The 17,905-nt window shown below is 41.7% G+C and overlaps 1 protein-coding gene across 1 annotated transcript in view; it reads right to left on the reverse strand.

The window, feature by feature from the left end:
- The window catches only part of SLC30A8 (solute carrier family 30 member 8), a 50,361-nt gene that overhangs the window by 16,163 nt on the left and 16,293 nt on the right, over positions 1–17,905 (reverse strand). Inside the window, 4 exon segments of the mRNA XM_070802757.1 lie at positions 379–482; positions 2,841–2,991; positions 7,323–7,473; positions 10,912–11,058. Coding sequence (XP_070658858.1) covers positions 379–482; positions 2,841–2,991; positions 7,323–7,473; positions 10,912–11,058 — 553 coding nt within the window.

Below are 17,905 nucleotides of genomic sequence, written 5' to 3' on the forward strand. Positions count from 1 at the left end.
CTTTTCAGTATCATAGTAGTTATAATGCTGCCCAAGAGACAGAGTTACACAATCTTTCTTAGGTAATTTCCATATATTTAGGAATAAATGTATAATTTTGCTGTTTCTGCCTCACTGTCTCTAGTATCTGTACATATTGCTTTTATACTGTGCCATACGATATGATAGTTGCTAGAGAAGAAATAGAAGCCAATTCTTTTTTGTTTATTCCCATATGAATAAAACTCATAGTACTTGGATTCATAAAAATTCCTTTTCAGTTTACATTTTCCTTATAATGCAGGCTCACAGTGAGCATGCCTTGAGGTCATTTCCTTTTGTGGTTATAGGGAAGAGAAAACACACATGCTGGAAATAATACGAAAATCACTCCTACCTTCCATGAGTAAGATGGAGAAGTCCTTTAAGAGAGTGACGGTGCTGGCCAAAACCAGGCCAGAGAAGACGAATGTGCAGATCGGGTCTGCCATGCTATACTCTGGCTAGAAAAAAAAAAAAAAAGGAATTTCAGTTCATTGAATCCAGGCCTCCCCTGCAGAGAGTCTGATTGATAAAATAAGTAAAGCCCCACGCTTCCTTCCTTTCCTGTCACCCATTCACTCTCCTGACACTTACCATCCCAATCAGAGACAAGACTTCCTAAAGACATAATTCTTCTAAGCTTTCAACTCTCGATGACTAAAGAAAGGGACACCATAGGACATGTTCTCCCTACAATTTAAGAGGTAAGGAGAGGGATTTTCCCAGGGGTCCAGTGGTAAAGAAGCTACCTTCCAGTGTTGGGGACTAAGGTTTGATCCCCGGTCAGGTAACTTAAGATCCCACATGCCATGGAGCAACTAAGCCCACACAGTGCAACTATAGAAAGTCTGCTCACTGCAATGAAAAGCCAGTGCTGCCAAATTTTTAAAATGAATTTATTTATTTTAATTGGAGGCTAATTACTTTGCAATATTGTGGTGATTTTTGCCATACATCAACATGAATCAGCCTCAGGTATACATGTGTCCCCCCTTCCTGAACCTTCCTCCCACCTCCTTCCCCACCCATCCCTCTGGGTTGTCCCAGTGCACTGACTTTGAGTGCCCTGCTTCATGCATCGAACTTGCACTCTGTTTTACATGTGGTTATATACATGTTTCAGTGCTATTCTTTCAGATCAGGAAAAGCCAGTGCTGCTAATTTTTTTTTTTTAAATGAGGATGAAAAAGAAGAGGAGAGATATCCTTGAGTGCTCCCTCAAAAGGCCTTATTTAATGTCTCTCAAATTAATAGAAGTAGAGAGGATGGATGAAAATATGCACACATGGGCACAGCATTCAGTGACTTTTCAGCCTTAATTATGATAAGAAAGGAAATCATCTGCTCAGAGGTTGCATATGACTAAGGTACAGCCAGAGCTTGGTCTTGGCAGATGGGGTCAGTTTATATCTTTCTCTCTTAAGTATGTTGCAGACTCAAGGTAGGCATCTTTGATACAGTCCAAAAAGTATACACTGAGGCCTCATTCTCACGCCCTTTCACCACTGGAGCCCTTGGCCTCAGGGTGAAACATTTGCTATTCTGCCCTTGATGAATTTCTGTGCCACAGAAAACTCTGTGCCCCATTACTTCTAAGAAACTCGGCCAGGGGTTCTTGATAAGAGTACTCTCAAACTCTACTTACCTGTACAACTTGAAGAATTTTGCCTTAAGCTTAAAGCTTTCAGTGAGGATTTCCTCAGTTGAATTCAGACATGTCTTTGTAATTTTTGTTTACATGTTTTAGTTTTTTAGTAAAACAATAGAGTCCCTGTGAAATGGACAGTCGTGATGCAAATGGACAGAAATAAATGCCCCTCTCCTCCATTACCCGCCTGCCTGTACCTCTGGCCTCACCCACCTCTTCTAGTTCTTGTTATTACCAAACAGAGAGCTGTAGTGAATATTTGTTTAGGGTCAGAGGCTCACCCAGATCTACTCCAGATTTCCATTAATACAGTTCTTTTGGGAAAGAAGTTCTCTCCCTCCCATTGTGGAAGAGTCAGTCAATGGCTCTACCCTCCCCAGCCAAGCAACAGATACAAGACCCAATCTACATCAATTGGGTTCCATTTCCCGGAAACATGAATTTTCAGCAGAGTGACAAGAAGAGGAAAAAAATTAGCTGAATCACATTCATTTCAGGCTTCCCAAGTGGCTCAGTAGTAAAGAATTCACCTGCAAATGCAGGACATGTGGATTTGATCCCTGGGTTGGAAAGATCCACTGGAGGAGGAAATGGCAACCCACTCTAGAAAATCCTGGAAAATCCTATGGACTGAGGAGCCTGGTGGGCTACAGTTCATAGAGTTGCAAAGAGTTGGACACCACTGAGTGACTGAGCATGCACACACATGTACATTCATTTCAGCATGGTGCCTGGGATAGAAGTTGGATAGTTTCTGACATTTGAATACCAAAAGTTTCCCTTATTTCTACCTTGCTTTCTTAGAGGAGTACCTCTAATAAATTTCAATCAGTGAATCTATGTTTTGCTTAAGTGAGCTAGAGACCTTTTCTGTTGCTTATAACCTAAGAACCCTAAGTTTTTCATGGTCCTGTTGCTGTCCACCTTAACCCCAGGACAAAAGAACTGCTTTCTTAAAAGACTGGCAGCTGTATAGTTAAAGACATAGCTTATGAATTTGGAAAATCTAAGGTTTCAAGCTTCGAATGTTTTGTTTGTTTACACCTTGTAAAGTAATTTGTGTAGGCAAATCGGCAGTCCACCCCCATTTAAAGTAATAATGGGGGGCCAGATCATGTACCACCTAATCTATAAAGTCACTGGAACAGTGAGTTGACTCCGATATACTCACCTTAAAGTAGATAATAAGCGCGCTGGCTAACACACCGATGCTCTGAAATAGATCTCCAAGGGTATGTACAAAAGCAGCTCTGACACTGGCATTGGCTTGCACTTCTTTGTGATTGTGGGCAGGGCATTTCTGGTGTAAAATCACACTTAGTCTGAAAGAAAAAACAATGTTCTTGGCACACATGAGATTAACCCTTAAAAATCTTTGCAGTATCATGTTGACAACAGCCTGTGTTATCCAAAATGGCAATGGATGAAACATTGCTGCTTTATAATGGACTATTTTGGAGTAATTTTGAACACAGGAGTATCACAGAATTTAAACATTTTCACACAAGGACAGACATTGAAGATTCACATCAGTTTTCTCTTTCTAATTAATGCTGTGCTGTGCTTAGTTGCTCAGTCATGTCCGACTCTTTGTGACCCCATGGACTGTAGCCCGCCAGACTCCTCTGTCCATGGGGATTCTCCAGATAAGAATACTGGAGTGGGTTGCCATGTCCTCCTGGAGATCTTTCCAACCCAAGGATCGAACCCAGGTCTCGCACATTGCAGGCAGATTCTTTACCATTTGAGCCAGGGAAGCCCAGGAATACTGGAGTAGGTAGCCTATCCCTTCTCCAGAGATCTTCTGACCCAGGAATCAAACCGGGGTCTACTGCATTGCAGGCAGATTCTTTACCAGCTGAGCTACCAGGGAAGCCCAGTTAATGCTACTGTGTTTCATTTTAAAACTAGAGAGTTACATCTGTTAGGTAAATGCCAAGTATTTAACAATGAGGTGGGGAAATATCATTTATCAAGTGTCTATGGAGCTAGACTTAAAGCTGAGCTTTGGTGGGAGCTTAATTAAATGTGCTGGTTTCAAAGGCAAAAAGCAGCAGAAAGCAATACAACAAAATAAGCAGTGAATTTCATCAAGGTTGAATTTTTTAAACTTTTATTTTACTAGATTTTATTCATTTCCACTAGAACTTGAAATGTGAATCACTCCCTAATGGCCAATGATGAGAGTAATGTGCTTGTGTAAATATGTAGCTATTTATCAAAACTGCAATATATTCATGTATATAAATGTTTTATGTTTGTATAACATATTGCAAAATTTAACGTCTCTAATCCATTCCAAGAGATTAGTGGTAGGCTCTCTAAATTACGTACCCAGTTCTGTTTATCTACAACTTTAGGAGTAACATCTCTTACGTCTTGCCTAGAAACACTTTCTGAGCATTTTGGAACAAAGGTGTAAAAAAAAAATTTTTCAGTGCCACATACCCCAGTCTGTTTGCAGGTAAAGTGTCTATTAAATTCAGGCCATCGTCACAAAGCAGAGTGACTTCTATTCATCAAGATTTGACCATTACATAATCTAAAAGGTTTTATATTGTTAGTGTTTGAGCAGAAATTCACCTTCTATTAGAAGCTACCATTTAAAGTTCTTCAGACAGCCGTGTACGCCTGGCATTTTCTAGGCCTGCCATGTATGCTCATTCCATTGTCATTCATTCTTTTACTCATTTTATATTAAAAAAAAACTTATTTAGGGATTTTATATGCCAGGCACTGTTAAGTACTTGGAGCATAATGGTGTAAACAGACATGGCCCCTCCCCATTATAACTTTAAGTATGATGGAGATGGCGGAGATTCTAAAAAGACACACATAAATGGAAAATTCTAATTATACTAAGCCTATTAAGAACTGGTGCTACAGATAGTACAACAAGGGAGTCTGATTTAGTTAGACAGACAAAGCAATTGAGTTGGGTTTGAAAGGTTATACTAGAGTTAAATGGGCTAGGAGAGGAGGAAATGTTTCAGGCAGAGAAAACTTAGCCTTAAGGTTCTATCAATAACCTTCATCCTAGAATCCCTTAGCAACTTCTGTTAGAACTTTCTGCCCTGATTTTGGGCTCCCAAGGAATAGATGTATTCCCAAATTATGGTTCAGATATCTCTGTAGTCAGACAATGCAGCATCCAGCACTTAAAATCTGTAATCCCAGTTCTCTAAGTAAACATTTTAGTCACTCAGTATGTTTATCCATAAAAATTACCTCCTTGTGCAGGGAAGTCCGTGCTTTTCAATTCCCTGGTCTTTGTAAGTATGAAAATCACCTGCAATGTTAGGCTCAGAGTTTGAAAGCAGTCGCAGTAAAAAGAAGATGTGGATGGTATCTGTTCAGAAAGTCAGCCTCAGTCATAAGGTGCCAGATTTATGTGGTGGTTAACTGGTGCATCTTCATCTTTAGGCAGCATGGACACAGCCTATATGACAACAACTCTTGGGAAATTATTAATATTTTTATTGTTACTGCTGTCCTGGGGACGTATTGTTCTTCTTATGCAAAGATGATGACAGTGAGCAGGACATGTGGCCTGGCTTATTTGTCTCCTAGGACACGACTGAAGCGACTTAGCAGCAGCAGCAGCAGCAGCAGCAGCAGGAGTGATAGACTTGTATTGATCTCCATACGTTTTCTCCCACTGCCAATGTGAAATGCATTTTCAAGTTAACTGGGTGGAATTAGGGATCTCATCAGTGACAGCAGATCAGATACCACTCTTCTGATTGTTAATCTTAAAGATTTTGAGCAATGGGTCCCAAACTAAGAAGTAAGGAACTGAAGCAGGTACAAGGTCAGGATATGAGAGTACCTACAGGAACTTATTCAAAGTATGCATGCTCAGGTTGTCCTCTAATTCCAGGGACTCCTTTAATACCCTCTCTTAAAAAAAAAATCTGTTTAAAATGCCACTCTACTCTCACTGTCTTCTTCACTTTTATGCGTGAACCTACCTGATTGCATATATTATGTTACATTGCAAGACAGTTGATACATAGATGGAATCTGGGTTTCCTGTTGCTGCCATAACAAGTTACCACAAAGCCTTTGTGGCTTAGAACAACATAAATGTATTATCTTATAGTTCTGGAGGTCAGAACGTGGGCAGGACTGCATTCCTTCTGGAGGTTCCAGGGGGGATTCATTTTCTTACCTTTTCCAGCCTCTAGAGGTCACTTATGTTCATTGACTTCAGGCCCTTTCCTCCATCTTCAGAGTCAGCAATACATCATCTTCTCTCCCCTCTGACCTATGCTTCCCTCTTATAAGGATTTTTGTGGTTATGTTGGGCCTGTCTGGATAAACCAGGATAATCTGCCTGTCTCAAGATCCATCCTTAACTTAACCACATTTGCAAAGTTTCTCTTACCATGTAAATTGACATATTCAGGAGTTCCAAGGGTTAGAATGTGGAAACCCCTGAGGGGTCGTTATTGTGTCTACCATAGATGGTAGGTAGGTAGGTAGGTAGATAGGTAGATAGATAGATAACAGAGTTTTAAGTAAGGTTACCCCAAATCAGACTATCAAATAGGAAAGATAAAATCAACCAAAAAGGGTCGAAGTCCTGGCCTCAACTCCCCATTGTCATGAGTAATCAAACAGGTCATCTAGGAAGACCACACCAATATGGCAATGATCAGATGTCCTATGAGAATGATTCAAGACTGCCTGGATAAGAGAATGGACCAATAGATGGAAACTAAAGAGAGAATTTAGCTAACACAGTTTAAGGAAGAATTTTCATGCAGTCATAATGATGCAAAAATAAGATAGGTTACTCTTGAGAGAAATAAATTCCCTGTTATTCTGTTAAAATATATATAAAACTAATGACCATTTGGGCTTCCCTGGTGGCTCAGAGGTTAAAGTGTCTGCCTGCAATGCAGGAGACCTGCATTCAATCCCTTGGTTGGGAAGATCCCCTGGAGAAGGAAATGGCAATCTACTCCAGTACTCTTGCCTGGAGAATCTCATGGATGGAGGAGCCTGGTGAGCTACAGTCCATGGGGTCTCAAAGAGTCAGACACGACTGAGCAACTTCACTCTTCACTCAATGACCATTTTATGGGGATATTGCAAAAGGGAATTCAAAAGTAGAAAGGGGCTGAAGTAAACAAATTTATGATCCTTTCCAACCCAGGTCTCTGGGAACCCATAATGTGTTCATGTAACAAAAACAGGAGAGGGGTAAGTCACATCCCACGTGGAACTCTCACACTGTTTGTGTGAGAGAGTAGAATGGCTAGAAGCTCAATTCTGGGTTTGGTGGATCTACTTTCAAATCCCCCTCTGCACTACCTCATTGGCAATTTATTTAACCTTACTGAGCTTCAGTTTCCTAATCTGTAAAGTATTTGTGTTGTGAACATTGAGCTTGACAATGTAGATCAAAAGATCTTAGCAGTCTCTGGCACACAGGAAGCATTCAAGATGGTAGCTTTAGAAGAGGATATTAAAATGCACGTTAACTAGCACAAGCAGCCTGATCTTCGGTCGTAGAGCCATTTGACCACTCTGTCAGGTCTCTACCATCCTCACTAGTGGAGGGATTAGAAACAAGCAATAACAACAACAAAACCCCCACAAATCTCTGTCCTGACAAGCTTCATGGGCAGAGTGCGGGGCTACTTACATAGTGTTGGCTGCCACTGCACAGCTCGGAGCGATGATCATCAGAGTCGCCTGGATCTGGTAATTGGGGTACAGCAGGCGTTCACATGCCAGGTACACCAGCACACCTGTCACCACCCAGATGCATAGGATGGATAGCAGGGCCCAAGGATCTCTAGGGATATAAGCACAGAGACACCCATGCACAAAGAATCTGCAAACCACCTTAATTTCCCCAAGACTCAAAGGACATTAATGCTCCACCTCCCCACCAAAGAAAAGAGGCCTCACAGTACTTCACTTAGTCATTTACAAAGCAGAAGTGTGGATGAATTTTAGTACTAAGATGGGACACTTTCTTGTTGCATTCATAAAATACTAGTTCATTATGCTCCATATTACTAAGTAATTTTCAGCAAAATTTTAAAGCATATTAATTGCTGCCTGCCCTTGCTGTTTTCCTGAGGGATTTTAATTTAAACAGGTGCTAAAATGATTGAAAGTTATTAAGAGATGAAATAATGAGACACAAAGGGTAAAATGTGTTTAGAAACTCTTAATTCTGCCATAAAACATTTACAACTTGCCAGCGCTGTAAAATAGTAGAAAGGGAAGGTTTCAGAGGCTTAATGAAAATGAGTTTCATTTGCCAACCCAACATACTATAAATACAGAGGCAAACTCCAAGGTATGTCAACTCTCTAACTGCATTTTATGGGCAAGAGTAAGGAAGAAAAGTATCAGAATAGAGGCATTCGCATGACTATTTAAAGATAAGACAGTGTTCAAGTTTTCCACTGAGCAAAGCATGCTTGCTTACTTAGAAGCTCCTTAAGCCTCACCTTGATCTTTCACTCAACCTTTTCGATCAGTTCTAAAACCCTACAAGGCTCTAGAAAAACTCTGTGAGTCAGTGGTCAGGCACATCCCATAATTTTGACCCTCCCCCCTTCTAAGTAGAGCAATGTAACATTTCATTTCCCAGACTTCAGTTATTTACATACACAATTTATGATTTTTGCTATTTCCACATGCCCCCTGTCTCATTGGCCACTTAGCACTCTATTCTTTTATTGAGGTATGGTTGATGGACAAAGTTATATAAATTTCAGGTGTATGAGATAGTGATTCAGAATTTTTTAAAGTTTTATTCCACTTATAGTTATTGCAAAATGTTGGGTAGATTCCCTGTGCTGTATAATATATCCTTGTAGCTTATTTACTTTATGTATAACAGCTTGTACCTCTTAATCTCCTATCCCTATCATGCTCCTCCTCCTTCCCTCTCCCCTACTTTGTTTTATTTTTTAGATTCCACATATAAGTGGTATCATATAGTATTTTTCATTCTCTGTCTGGTTTATTTCACTTAGTAGAATGTCCTCCCTGTCCATCCATGTTGATGCAAATGGCAAATTTCTGCTTTTGTTATGGCTGAGTAGTATTCCATTGTGTGTGTGTGTGTGTGTGTGTGTGTGCGCGCCCATCTTATCTTTATCACCTCATCTGTTGATGGACACTTTAGGTTACTTCTATATCGTGGAAATTAAAATATTGTTGCTGTGAACATTGGGTGCATGTATTAACATTATCTTTATCTAAACTCACTTTTTATACTTACCTTATTCCTAAACAAAGTTATCCATGAAATTATATGTTTGATGTACTAGTTGATTTTCACCTATATGTCTGTGGCTGCTGCTTCTAAGTCACTTCAGTCGTGTCTGATGCTGTGCAACCCCATAGACGACAGCCCACCAGGCTCCCCCGTCCCTGGGATTCTCCAGGCAAGAACACTGGAGTGGGTCGCCATTTCCTTCTCCAATGCATGAAAGTGAAAAGTGAAAGTGAAGTCGCTGAGTCTTGTCCGACTCTTAGTGACCCCATGGACTGCGGCCCTCCAGGCTTCTCCATCCATGGGATTTTCCAGGCAAGAGTACTGGAGTGGGGTGCCATTAGGTGCTGCCTAATATGGTAGCCATCAATCCAATGTGGCTGTTTAAATTTAAAGTAAAATTAAATATCCAGTTTTTCACTAGCACTAGTCACATTTAAATTGCTCCATGGCCATAGTGTACTATCTATTGTACAACATTTCTCTTGAAACAGAGAGTTCTGTTGAGCAGCCCTGGCCTTCTGGAGTGTCAATTCTCATTGACCTCCATGGCCAGGAGGAGAAAGCTCAAGTAGCAATCCAAATTCTGAGTCCTCCCTGTGTTTACAAAACAGCTTTGACCAACGGTATCAGAAAGGGTAAAATACAGGTAAAAATTTATGAGGATCAATGATGGGTACTCAGTCAAAGGTACATGTTTGCCAAATGTAGCCCTATTAGGGGCTGAAAAGCATCTTTAACTCACAATGTCACCAAGTCCTTTTATTGATGTTTATTTCCTCAATTCTCCCTCTCCCTCTCTTTCTCTGAATGTTAAAGGAAAGACAGTGCTAAACACCTCTGATGATAAATTGTTTGGCATGAAATTGTTGTTATTGTTCAGTCAAGCCAAATCATGTCCAACTCTTCGCAACCCCGTGGACTGCAGCATGCCAGGCTTTTCTGTCCCTCACCATCTCCCTGAGTTTGCTCAACTTCATGTCCATTGCTCAGAAATGGCACTCAACCATCTCATCTCATGAAATTAGAACTTTCTATCGTTCTAAGCGTGAAAAACCACAGTTCATAATCGTCAGGCTACAACCTGTGATCTGCGTCTAGTGGCACCTTTTAGTGAAGGCTGTCTGTGTTAGCATGTTGGCCAAAGCTCTGCCCTCAGGTCTCTTTCACGTTGATCTTCTCAACTGGTGTGAAAATATGGAGTTGTAACTCTTAGTATAAATGATTTTTACATTCATCCAGAAGCTCCTCTTATTCCTCTGACATAAGAAATAATACAAAGGAGGAGAAGTAGAGAGGCAGTATGTGTTGAAGAGATGGGTAGACTGTAAAAATGAGCCACAGTAAAAATTTCCCAGACTGTAAAGCCTCATCATGCCTGGTCCCCTTCCTAGACAAGAGCAAGCCATCACCCATCAAAGACCCAGCTCTAAGAAGAGACGAAGAGTAAACTTTCCTCCCCTCTTCCCCCTCTTCCTTCTCCTTTTCTTGTGGTTGTTGATGGTTGTTTAAACAAGATATCCAGGTGAGCCATCCACTGAATGGCTAAATGCCATGTGAACTGGAAAGTCCATATTCTATTCCCAACCCCTCTATGGGAAGTTCTTCAGTCTTTCCAACTCTCTGGGCTCTCTGTGCTTGATTTTGCAAAATGTCAGAAGCTTCACCCCGCCCTCTCTCCCAGATGCCAAGTCTTTTAATGAATAACATCATGGCTGTTACCACACACTGAGATTCTTGGGCTGAGGTGGCTGCTAAAATGACGCACATGTTCCTGTTGCCCCATCGGAATAGAGGTAGCCGCCATGAATCTGGCTATTAGTGGTGTTAGCACTGAGAGTACACATCCCCATATGCATGTCTATTTCACTCTGTGCACCAGAAGGTGTGCCTCTAAGGGATTTTCAAACAAAGCTTTGCTTCACCCCTTCCATTTTTGTCCTTGATTGGACTCTGCAGCATTACTCTGCCTCGATGCTCAGTTGATGAACTATACCTGCTCGGCGCCATCCAAAGATTAGCCGCTTGGAGGGGGGCTTTGATGACAAGCACAAGGAGAAGAGACTGAGCAGGAAACTGGTCAGGTCAATTAAGAGATGGGCAGCATCCGTGATGACAGCAAGACTCCCAGCAACGTGCCCACCTAGGGGGATACAGAATAGGAAATGGGTTAGGGCCCCACGGTGCCACCAGATCGTATGTGTACTAACCACAGTTTGGTGCAAACGCCTCAGACTCACAGAACTGAAGACGAGAAAGGGTCTTAACTTGGATATAATCTACATTGTTTTGACAAGTAAGGAAACTGAGACTGAGAGGGTGAGTAGAATTTGAACACGTAGAAATGAATTGCACACGAGAGGCCATTCCTGGAAGAGCTAAAGTACAGAGATTAGAAAGTGGGGCACATTTGAAGAACATTCCAGTTAGATTGGGGCAAAAGGATTCAAAAAGGAAAGTATAATAGGATGAGACTGGAGAGGTGCAGGCTGGATTGATAGGGTCTCCAGACTGAGGGCCTGGACTTTGTCTGTAAACCGGATGACACAGTCCGGCCCACTGATGTGTTATTGTTTGATGTGTAATTTTACCGTAGTCTTCACGACTTCCTTCCACTCCATTAGTTTATCTTAACCACCTGGGCTTGAAATGAATATTGGGGAGGAGTAAGAAGAAAAGGCAGGCACCTTCCAATGAGATCCTTTTAAAAAATGTTTATTCTATATTGGAACATAGTTGATTTACAATATTGTGTTAGTTTCAAGTGTGCAGCAAAATGACTTAGTTGTTCATATACATATACCTATTCTTTTTCAGATTCTTTTCCCATATAGATTATTATGGAATACTGAGTAGAGTTCCCTGTGCCATACAGTAGGTCCTTATTGATCATCTATCCTATATATAGTAGTGTGTTTATGTTGATCCCAAACTCCTAATTTATCTCCCCCCTACCTTCCCCTGGCTTCCCTGGTGGCTCAGACAGTAAAGCGTCTGCCTGCAACACAAGAGACCCAGGTTCAATCCCTGGGTCAGGAACATCTCCTGGAGAAGGAAATGGCAACCCACTCCAGTATTCTTGCCTGGAAAATCCCATGGACAGAGGAGTTTGGCAGGCTACAGCCCATGGCGTCTCAAGGAGTCAGACACGGCTGAGCAACTAACACACACACCTTCCCCCTTGGTAGCCATAAGTTTATCTTCTGTGTCTGCAAGACTGTTTCTGTTTTGTAAATAAGTTCATTTGTATCATGTTTTTAGATTCCATGTGTAAATAATATCGTATTGTATTTCACTTTCTCTGACTTATTTCACTTGGTATGATCATCTTGAATGCAGCAGCAATCCAGTAAAGCATAGGAAGGGAACCCAGACCATAGGAGACCTGCCTTGTTGTCTGTTTGGTTTGTTCCCTGCACTCCCGTTCAGTTCTCCGTTGAGAAAAGACCTCCAACCTCTAAAACAGAAGTCAAAGAGCAGCTTTGTCTTTTCTCAAACAGGGCTTGTTGCTTGAGTGCAATAACCTTTATTGCTCTTGTTCCATCTTCCCAGCAAAGCGCTTCTGCTGATGGATTAGTCCTCCCAGAAGCTGTTTATCGCCTTGTGTATTGCAAAGTGATGGAGTCTGTCAGTCATCAGCCCCTCCATCATCAGACTCACCTTGTCTCAACTAATGATTTTGAAAAATTACATATAAGGTTCATAATTGCAGTAATCCCCACAGATTGCTGGCTCTAGCTGTAGTTAATAACTGGTTTGTCAAAGTTTAATGGTCTGAAGCAAAATCGTCTTCAAGCTTGTTACTGAGCTGTCAGGGCAAAAATCGGAATGATTCATTAGCCAAAAAGCAACATTTTGCTAACAAATCAGTTGTCCTTCCAATTATCCTCTAATGTTGCTCTGTCTGCCAAACTTGGGCCTGATAATAAAGCTGTGTTAATAATGCATTATTTCTTCCCAGAGGAATGACTACATGCAGATAAGCAGCATGCTACAATCTTAGCAATGAATGATGGTGATGATTCTGTATGCTGGGCTAAAATCGTAGCTTCAGTCAAGGAAATGACATCTTATAGGAGTTCTTCCACAGACTCAGCCAAGTCAGGAGGCACCCAGGAAAGAAAAAGGACTTACTTTGGAAGAAGCATGTTTGTATGGAGACCCAGGAACTGAGAACCATTTTAAAACCATCTGAGCTTCTTATAATAACAGTCCAGAAAACTGTGGGCCCTCATTCTGAGTCTTATGGAGTAAATTGTTTTTAAGAGGTCAACTTGGCTGAACTGCCATTTGCTTCTGAAAGCATGGGGATATTATCGACAATTAATTGAATCATCCCACCTGGATGTATGGAGCCCTTATGGTGCACAGTGTAGGGGCAGGGTGTACAAAGATAAACAAAGTGAAACGAAGCACAGGCCCTCTCTGCAGTGATCTCATCGTTTGATGCTCACTGTCCAGAAGACAGGCGACATGAGCAAAGGGATCAGAAAGCCACTGTCACTGGGAGCCCTGAAGAACTTTCCACAGAAGGGATGAGTAAGAAATAACTAGAAAGGAAGTGTTTTTCAGGAAGCGATAAGAGCATGAACAAAAACAGAGAATTGAAAGAACAGGGCACCTTCGTTGAAAAGTAAAAGGGGTGAAACTTTGCCGACAAAGGTCCGTGTAGTCAAAGCTATGGTTTTCCCAGTAGTCATGTACAGATGCGAGAATTGGACCATGAAGAAGGCTAAGTGCTGAAGAATTGATGCTTTCCAATTGTTGTCCTGGAGAAGACTCTTGAGTGGTCCCTTGAGAGACTGCAAGGAGATCAAACCAGTCAATCTTAAAGGAAATCAACCCTGAATATTCATTAGAAGGACTGGTGCTGAAACTGAAGCTCCAGTACTTTGGCCACCTGATGCGAAGAGTTGACTCATTGGAAAAGACCCTGATGGTGGGAAAGATTGAAGGCAAAGGGAGAAGTGGGTGGCAGAGGATAAGATGGTTGGATAGCTTTACTGACTCAATGGACATGAATTTGAGCACACTCCAGGAGATAGTGGAGGACAGAGGAGCCAGGCATGCTGCAGTCTATGTGGTCACAAAGAGTCAGACACGACCTAGCAGCTGAACAACAACACCAGGAGGGGTGGAGTGTTGGAGGAATAATGGGCAACGAGACAGGAAGGGTGGCTTCGGCCCATTGTAAGGTGTCACACATCACACTAAAGGACTTGAATGTTATCCCGTGGGGGAGAGGAATCTTTCTATGATTTTGAGGCAAGGTTATGCCATGCTCAGGTCTGTATTTAAGCAGGAGATCTTTGCCGGTAATAGGGAGGATGACTCGGAGCCGAGAGAAGCTGAAGGTTAAGACACAGCAGGAATAGCCAAAGGGAATTGCAATACAGGCATGAAGCGAGGCAGCAACAGTCATATTCCCGGAGTACTTGACACAGTGTAGAGAGCGAGGCACTGAGAGCAATGTAGGAGAGGCGCTAAGGACTGCGTCCTGGAAACAGACTCTTCTAGGCCTGGTGGGTGGAGACGACCTTAGACAAGCAGGGGAGATGTTGGGTCTGGGTCTCATATTCACCTCAGATCTGGAGAGTTCGTGTCACACACTCGTGATGTTCTTCATGAAGAGCAGAGGCATGCTGACAGGAAGGAGAGAACTGAGTGTTCATCTGACAGTTGCAGTCTTGTGTCCTAGAACTAGACTACTCCCAGTATATGTTGTTAAGTCATATTTTAAAAATTGTTTATGAGTAGCATTATTACGCTATATATAATGTTATGTCAGAAATTCATGATGTCATTGTTTTAAAAGTATGTCACACACATCACAGTTTGCTTTGGCACATTTTCTTAAATTTTTAGTACCAGGAACCTCAAAAAATATAAGTAACCTAAGCCACTAAGACACTCTGGCTCTAGTACAAAACAGGTACCCTTATTAATCAAGCTTGTGGTTGTCACACCACCCAGCTTTGGCCTTCTCATATTAAAAGAGAATTTTTTCTGCCTCTGAGATACTTACCATCTTCCCCAGCCTGCTGCCAGCTCTGTATTCCTGTCCAGCAAGCTAGTGCTTCCTCCATCCTTGCGTGACTCTTAACAGTCCTACCTCAGGATGTCTTTCCCTGGCCACTCTCATTTTCTTCCAGAAATGGCCATACTTGAGCTTACTTCTGTGGGTTCTCTGTGTCTGTATATCTGTCTTCTTAAGTACAGATGCATATTTACATATGCAGTATAACTCTGCTTAATGGCCTTTCTACAGTTAGGACCTTTCACCAGCAATCAGAAAGTATTCCAATTCCGTAGGTTCAGAGGCCCATTCGCAGTGGACACGCTGATGCTTGTGGTCTCCTTTAATTCCTTCTTCCTATCTGCCCTGTACCCTGTGGCCAGTTCTTTCTCTAAACACAGCTCTATGACCTTGTTCTCTCCTGTTGTAAATGTCAGTTACTCCCCAAGGCCTCCAGAATAAATCCAGATTCCTCAGCCAGGCTACTCAGCCTTCTGGAACCCTCAACCACCATTCTAGTTTCATTCTCCACTAACCATGTTGTACCACGTACCACTGCCTCTAGTTCTCTCAGTTGTTAAGTCATAAACACCCAACGCAAACCACTTTAAACAGCAAAGTGATCATTTATTGGCTCAAATAACAGAATAAATCTGGGTGGGATTGGATCAGGTACAGCCTAACCGTAAGATTCAAAAAATCTTATTGGGGCTCTGCTCTGGCTCCGATTTATTGCTTTTTATTTTTCTGCTGAAGACAAACTTTCTCCTCTTCAGCAAAAAAAAAAAAAAAAAAAGTGGGTCTCTGAGTTTATATCATTTCAGCGTAGTGTTTTAAAGGAAAACGAGAGAGCTTTTTCCCAAATCTCCTTGTATAAAGACCGAGAGATCCTGATTTATCCAGCTTGGCATCTCACATCCCACTGTGCCTGTGAACTTGAAGTGCTGGGGCCAGAAGGACCAGAGCTGCCACCGGGACAATAAGTTTGAGAAAACCTTATTGGACAGGTAATGCCAGCCCAATGCAAACAGGGGCACCCAAATATAGCTACACATCAGAATCACTTGACTTGCTTTGTAAGAATACAGATTTCTTGTCCTGATGCTGACCTACCCACTCAAAATCTTTCCAGGTGAAGCTGATATTTATGATCTCCTGGGCCACATGCAAGGCCCTGAATGTGAAAGGCCCTTCTCATCTCCCTCTTTGCCACCTTTCAACTCCTACTCATCCTTCAAGGCTTTGTTCAGACCCACATCCTGCAGGAGGACCCTCCAGATTCCCAAAAGTCATCTGGTAACACTACTTGCTTTCTCTGACTTTGTCAAAAATGGTTTTAGAAAGGCAGTGAGCTGTGAGTTGGGGTCTTGAATGATGGTCAGGGTTTTGACGAGTAGAGAGAATGAGAGGGCTTTTTCATATAAATCAAAAGGCATAAGCAAAGGTTACAGAGACCTTAAAGTGCAATGATTATTTTGCATAGAATGAATAAATAGCTGAAACAGAAGAAACATCACATAAGGAAGTAGTAAAAGTAGAAGATTGATAGTTTGGCAGCCAGATGGTGGAATAACTTGAAAGCCAAAGTCGAATTTTTCACTTTGTCCAGGATGCCAGTTTTCCAATGTATTGATCTCTTTTCACTTGGGGCAGCCAAGTAGAGCTTAACACAGAGAAAGCCCCGGAGTCAGCCTCTTTCTGCTGCAAGGATACTTTCAGTTTATCTCTGTGCTCAGGAAAATTTCCTGTGCTTGCTATGATGGGGAAAAGGTTGTGAAGGACTGAAATGGCAAAGGTGAGCCACTGGAGAATTTTGAAGACAGAATTAACATAAAGAGAGCAGTGTTTTAGGAAAATTAGCTCAATATCAATACAATTCGAATTCCAAATGATTTTCTGTCAGTAGCCATTGAATTCCTTTACTGACAACATCACTTTCTTCTGACTCTAAAGCCAGATTTGAACTTATAGACTATTAGAAATGAGAAGGAAAGGAGGAGATTGATTTGCTTTCTCAAAGTGAGTAGCTTCTCATTTCCCCTCTAAAAATGTGTCGTTTTAGAAACAAAGTGACAGGGCATGGAAAGGTACTAAGAGGAAACTGAGTTTTGTGAATGAGAGACCATCTCATTCCAGAATATTAATTAGACATCACCTGGGGAGATTATGTGTCTGTTCTCAGCATCCACATGATTTCAGGGCAAAGCAATAGAAGAAAATTGTGGAGAAAACAAGCCAGTTTATACATCCTGCGAGGTGTGTTCACATGGGGGTGGTGTGTGTGTGTGTTCAGTTGCCAAGTCATGTCCAGCTCTTTGCAACCCCATGGACTGTGGTACGCCAGGCTGCCCTGGTTGCTTAGATGGTATGGGGTGGGGTGGTACCAGTACTTTATCTGTAAGGCTATGAATTTCCAGTATATCACTTTTTCATATCATGTTTCAAATGGATTCTGTTTTTTAGATTTTCCATGTTGTTGATCTCTTATACAAGCAATTGAAAGTTGTGTACAATCTCATGAAATTTCCTTAATAAAAAAAAATGCCTCTCCAGTATAGATATCAGTGGATTTCCAGAAGGAGCTTTCCAGATTGGAGCTGCTAAAAGTAACTGCTTGGCAGCTCTATCAAGTTATTAAGTCATTCATTCAAAAGACTTACCCTGGCTCTAAAAATTATATGGCATTAATTTTTTTAAATTTGACTAGAAGGTTATTTACCAACTCTGGATTCATCTTGAATTTGATTAAGGGTCTAGGCTCTCTTCCCTGATGCTGGGAAAGATTGAAGGCAGAAGGAGAAGAGGGTGTCAGAGGATGAGATGGCTGGATGGCATCACCAATGCAATGGACATAAACTTGGGCAAACTTCAGGAGATGGCATCCTGCAGTCCATGGAGTTGCAAAGAGTTAGACACGACTGGGTGACTGAACAACAACAACAAGCTCTCCTCAAGTTTTCTAGTTTCCAAAAGC

This window comes from Bos indicus, chromosome 14 (genome assembly GCF_029378745.1).
Source record: "Bos indicus isolate NIAB-ARS_2022 breed Sahiwal x Tharparkar chromosome 14, NIAB-ARS_B.indTharparkar_mat_pri_1.0, whole genome shotgun sequence".
NCBI lineage: Eukaryota > Metazoa > Chordata > Mammalia > Artiodactyla > Bovidae > Bos > Bos indicus.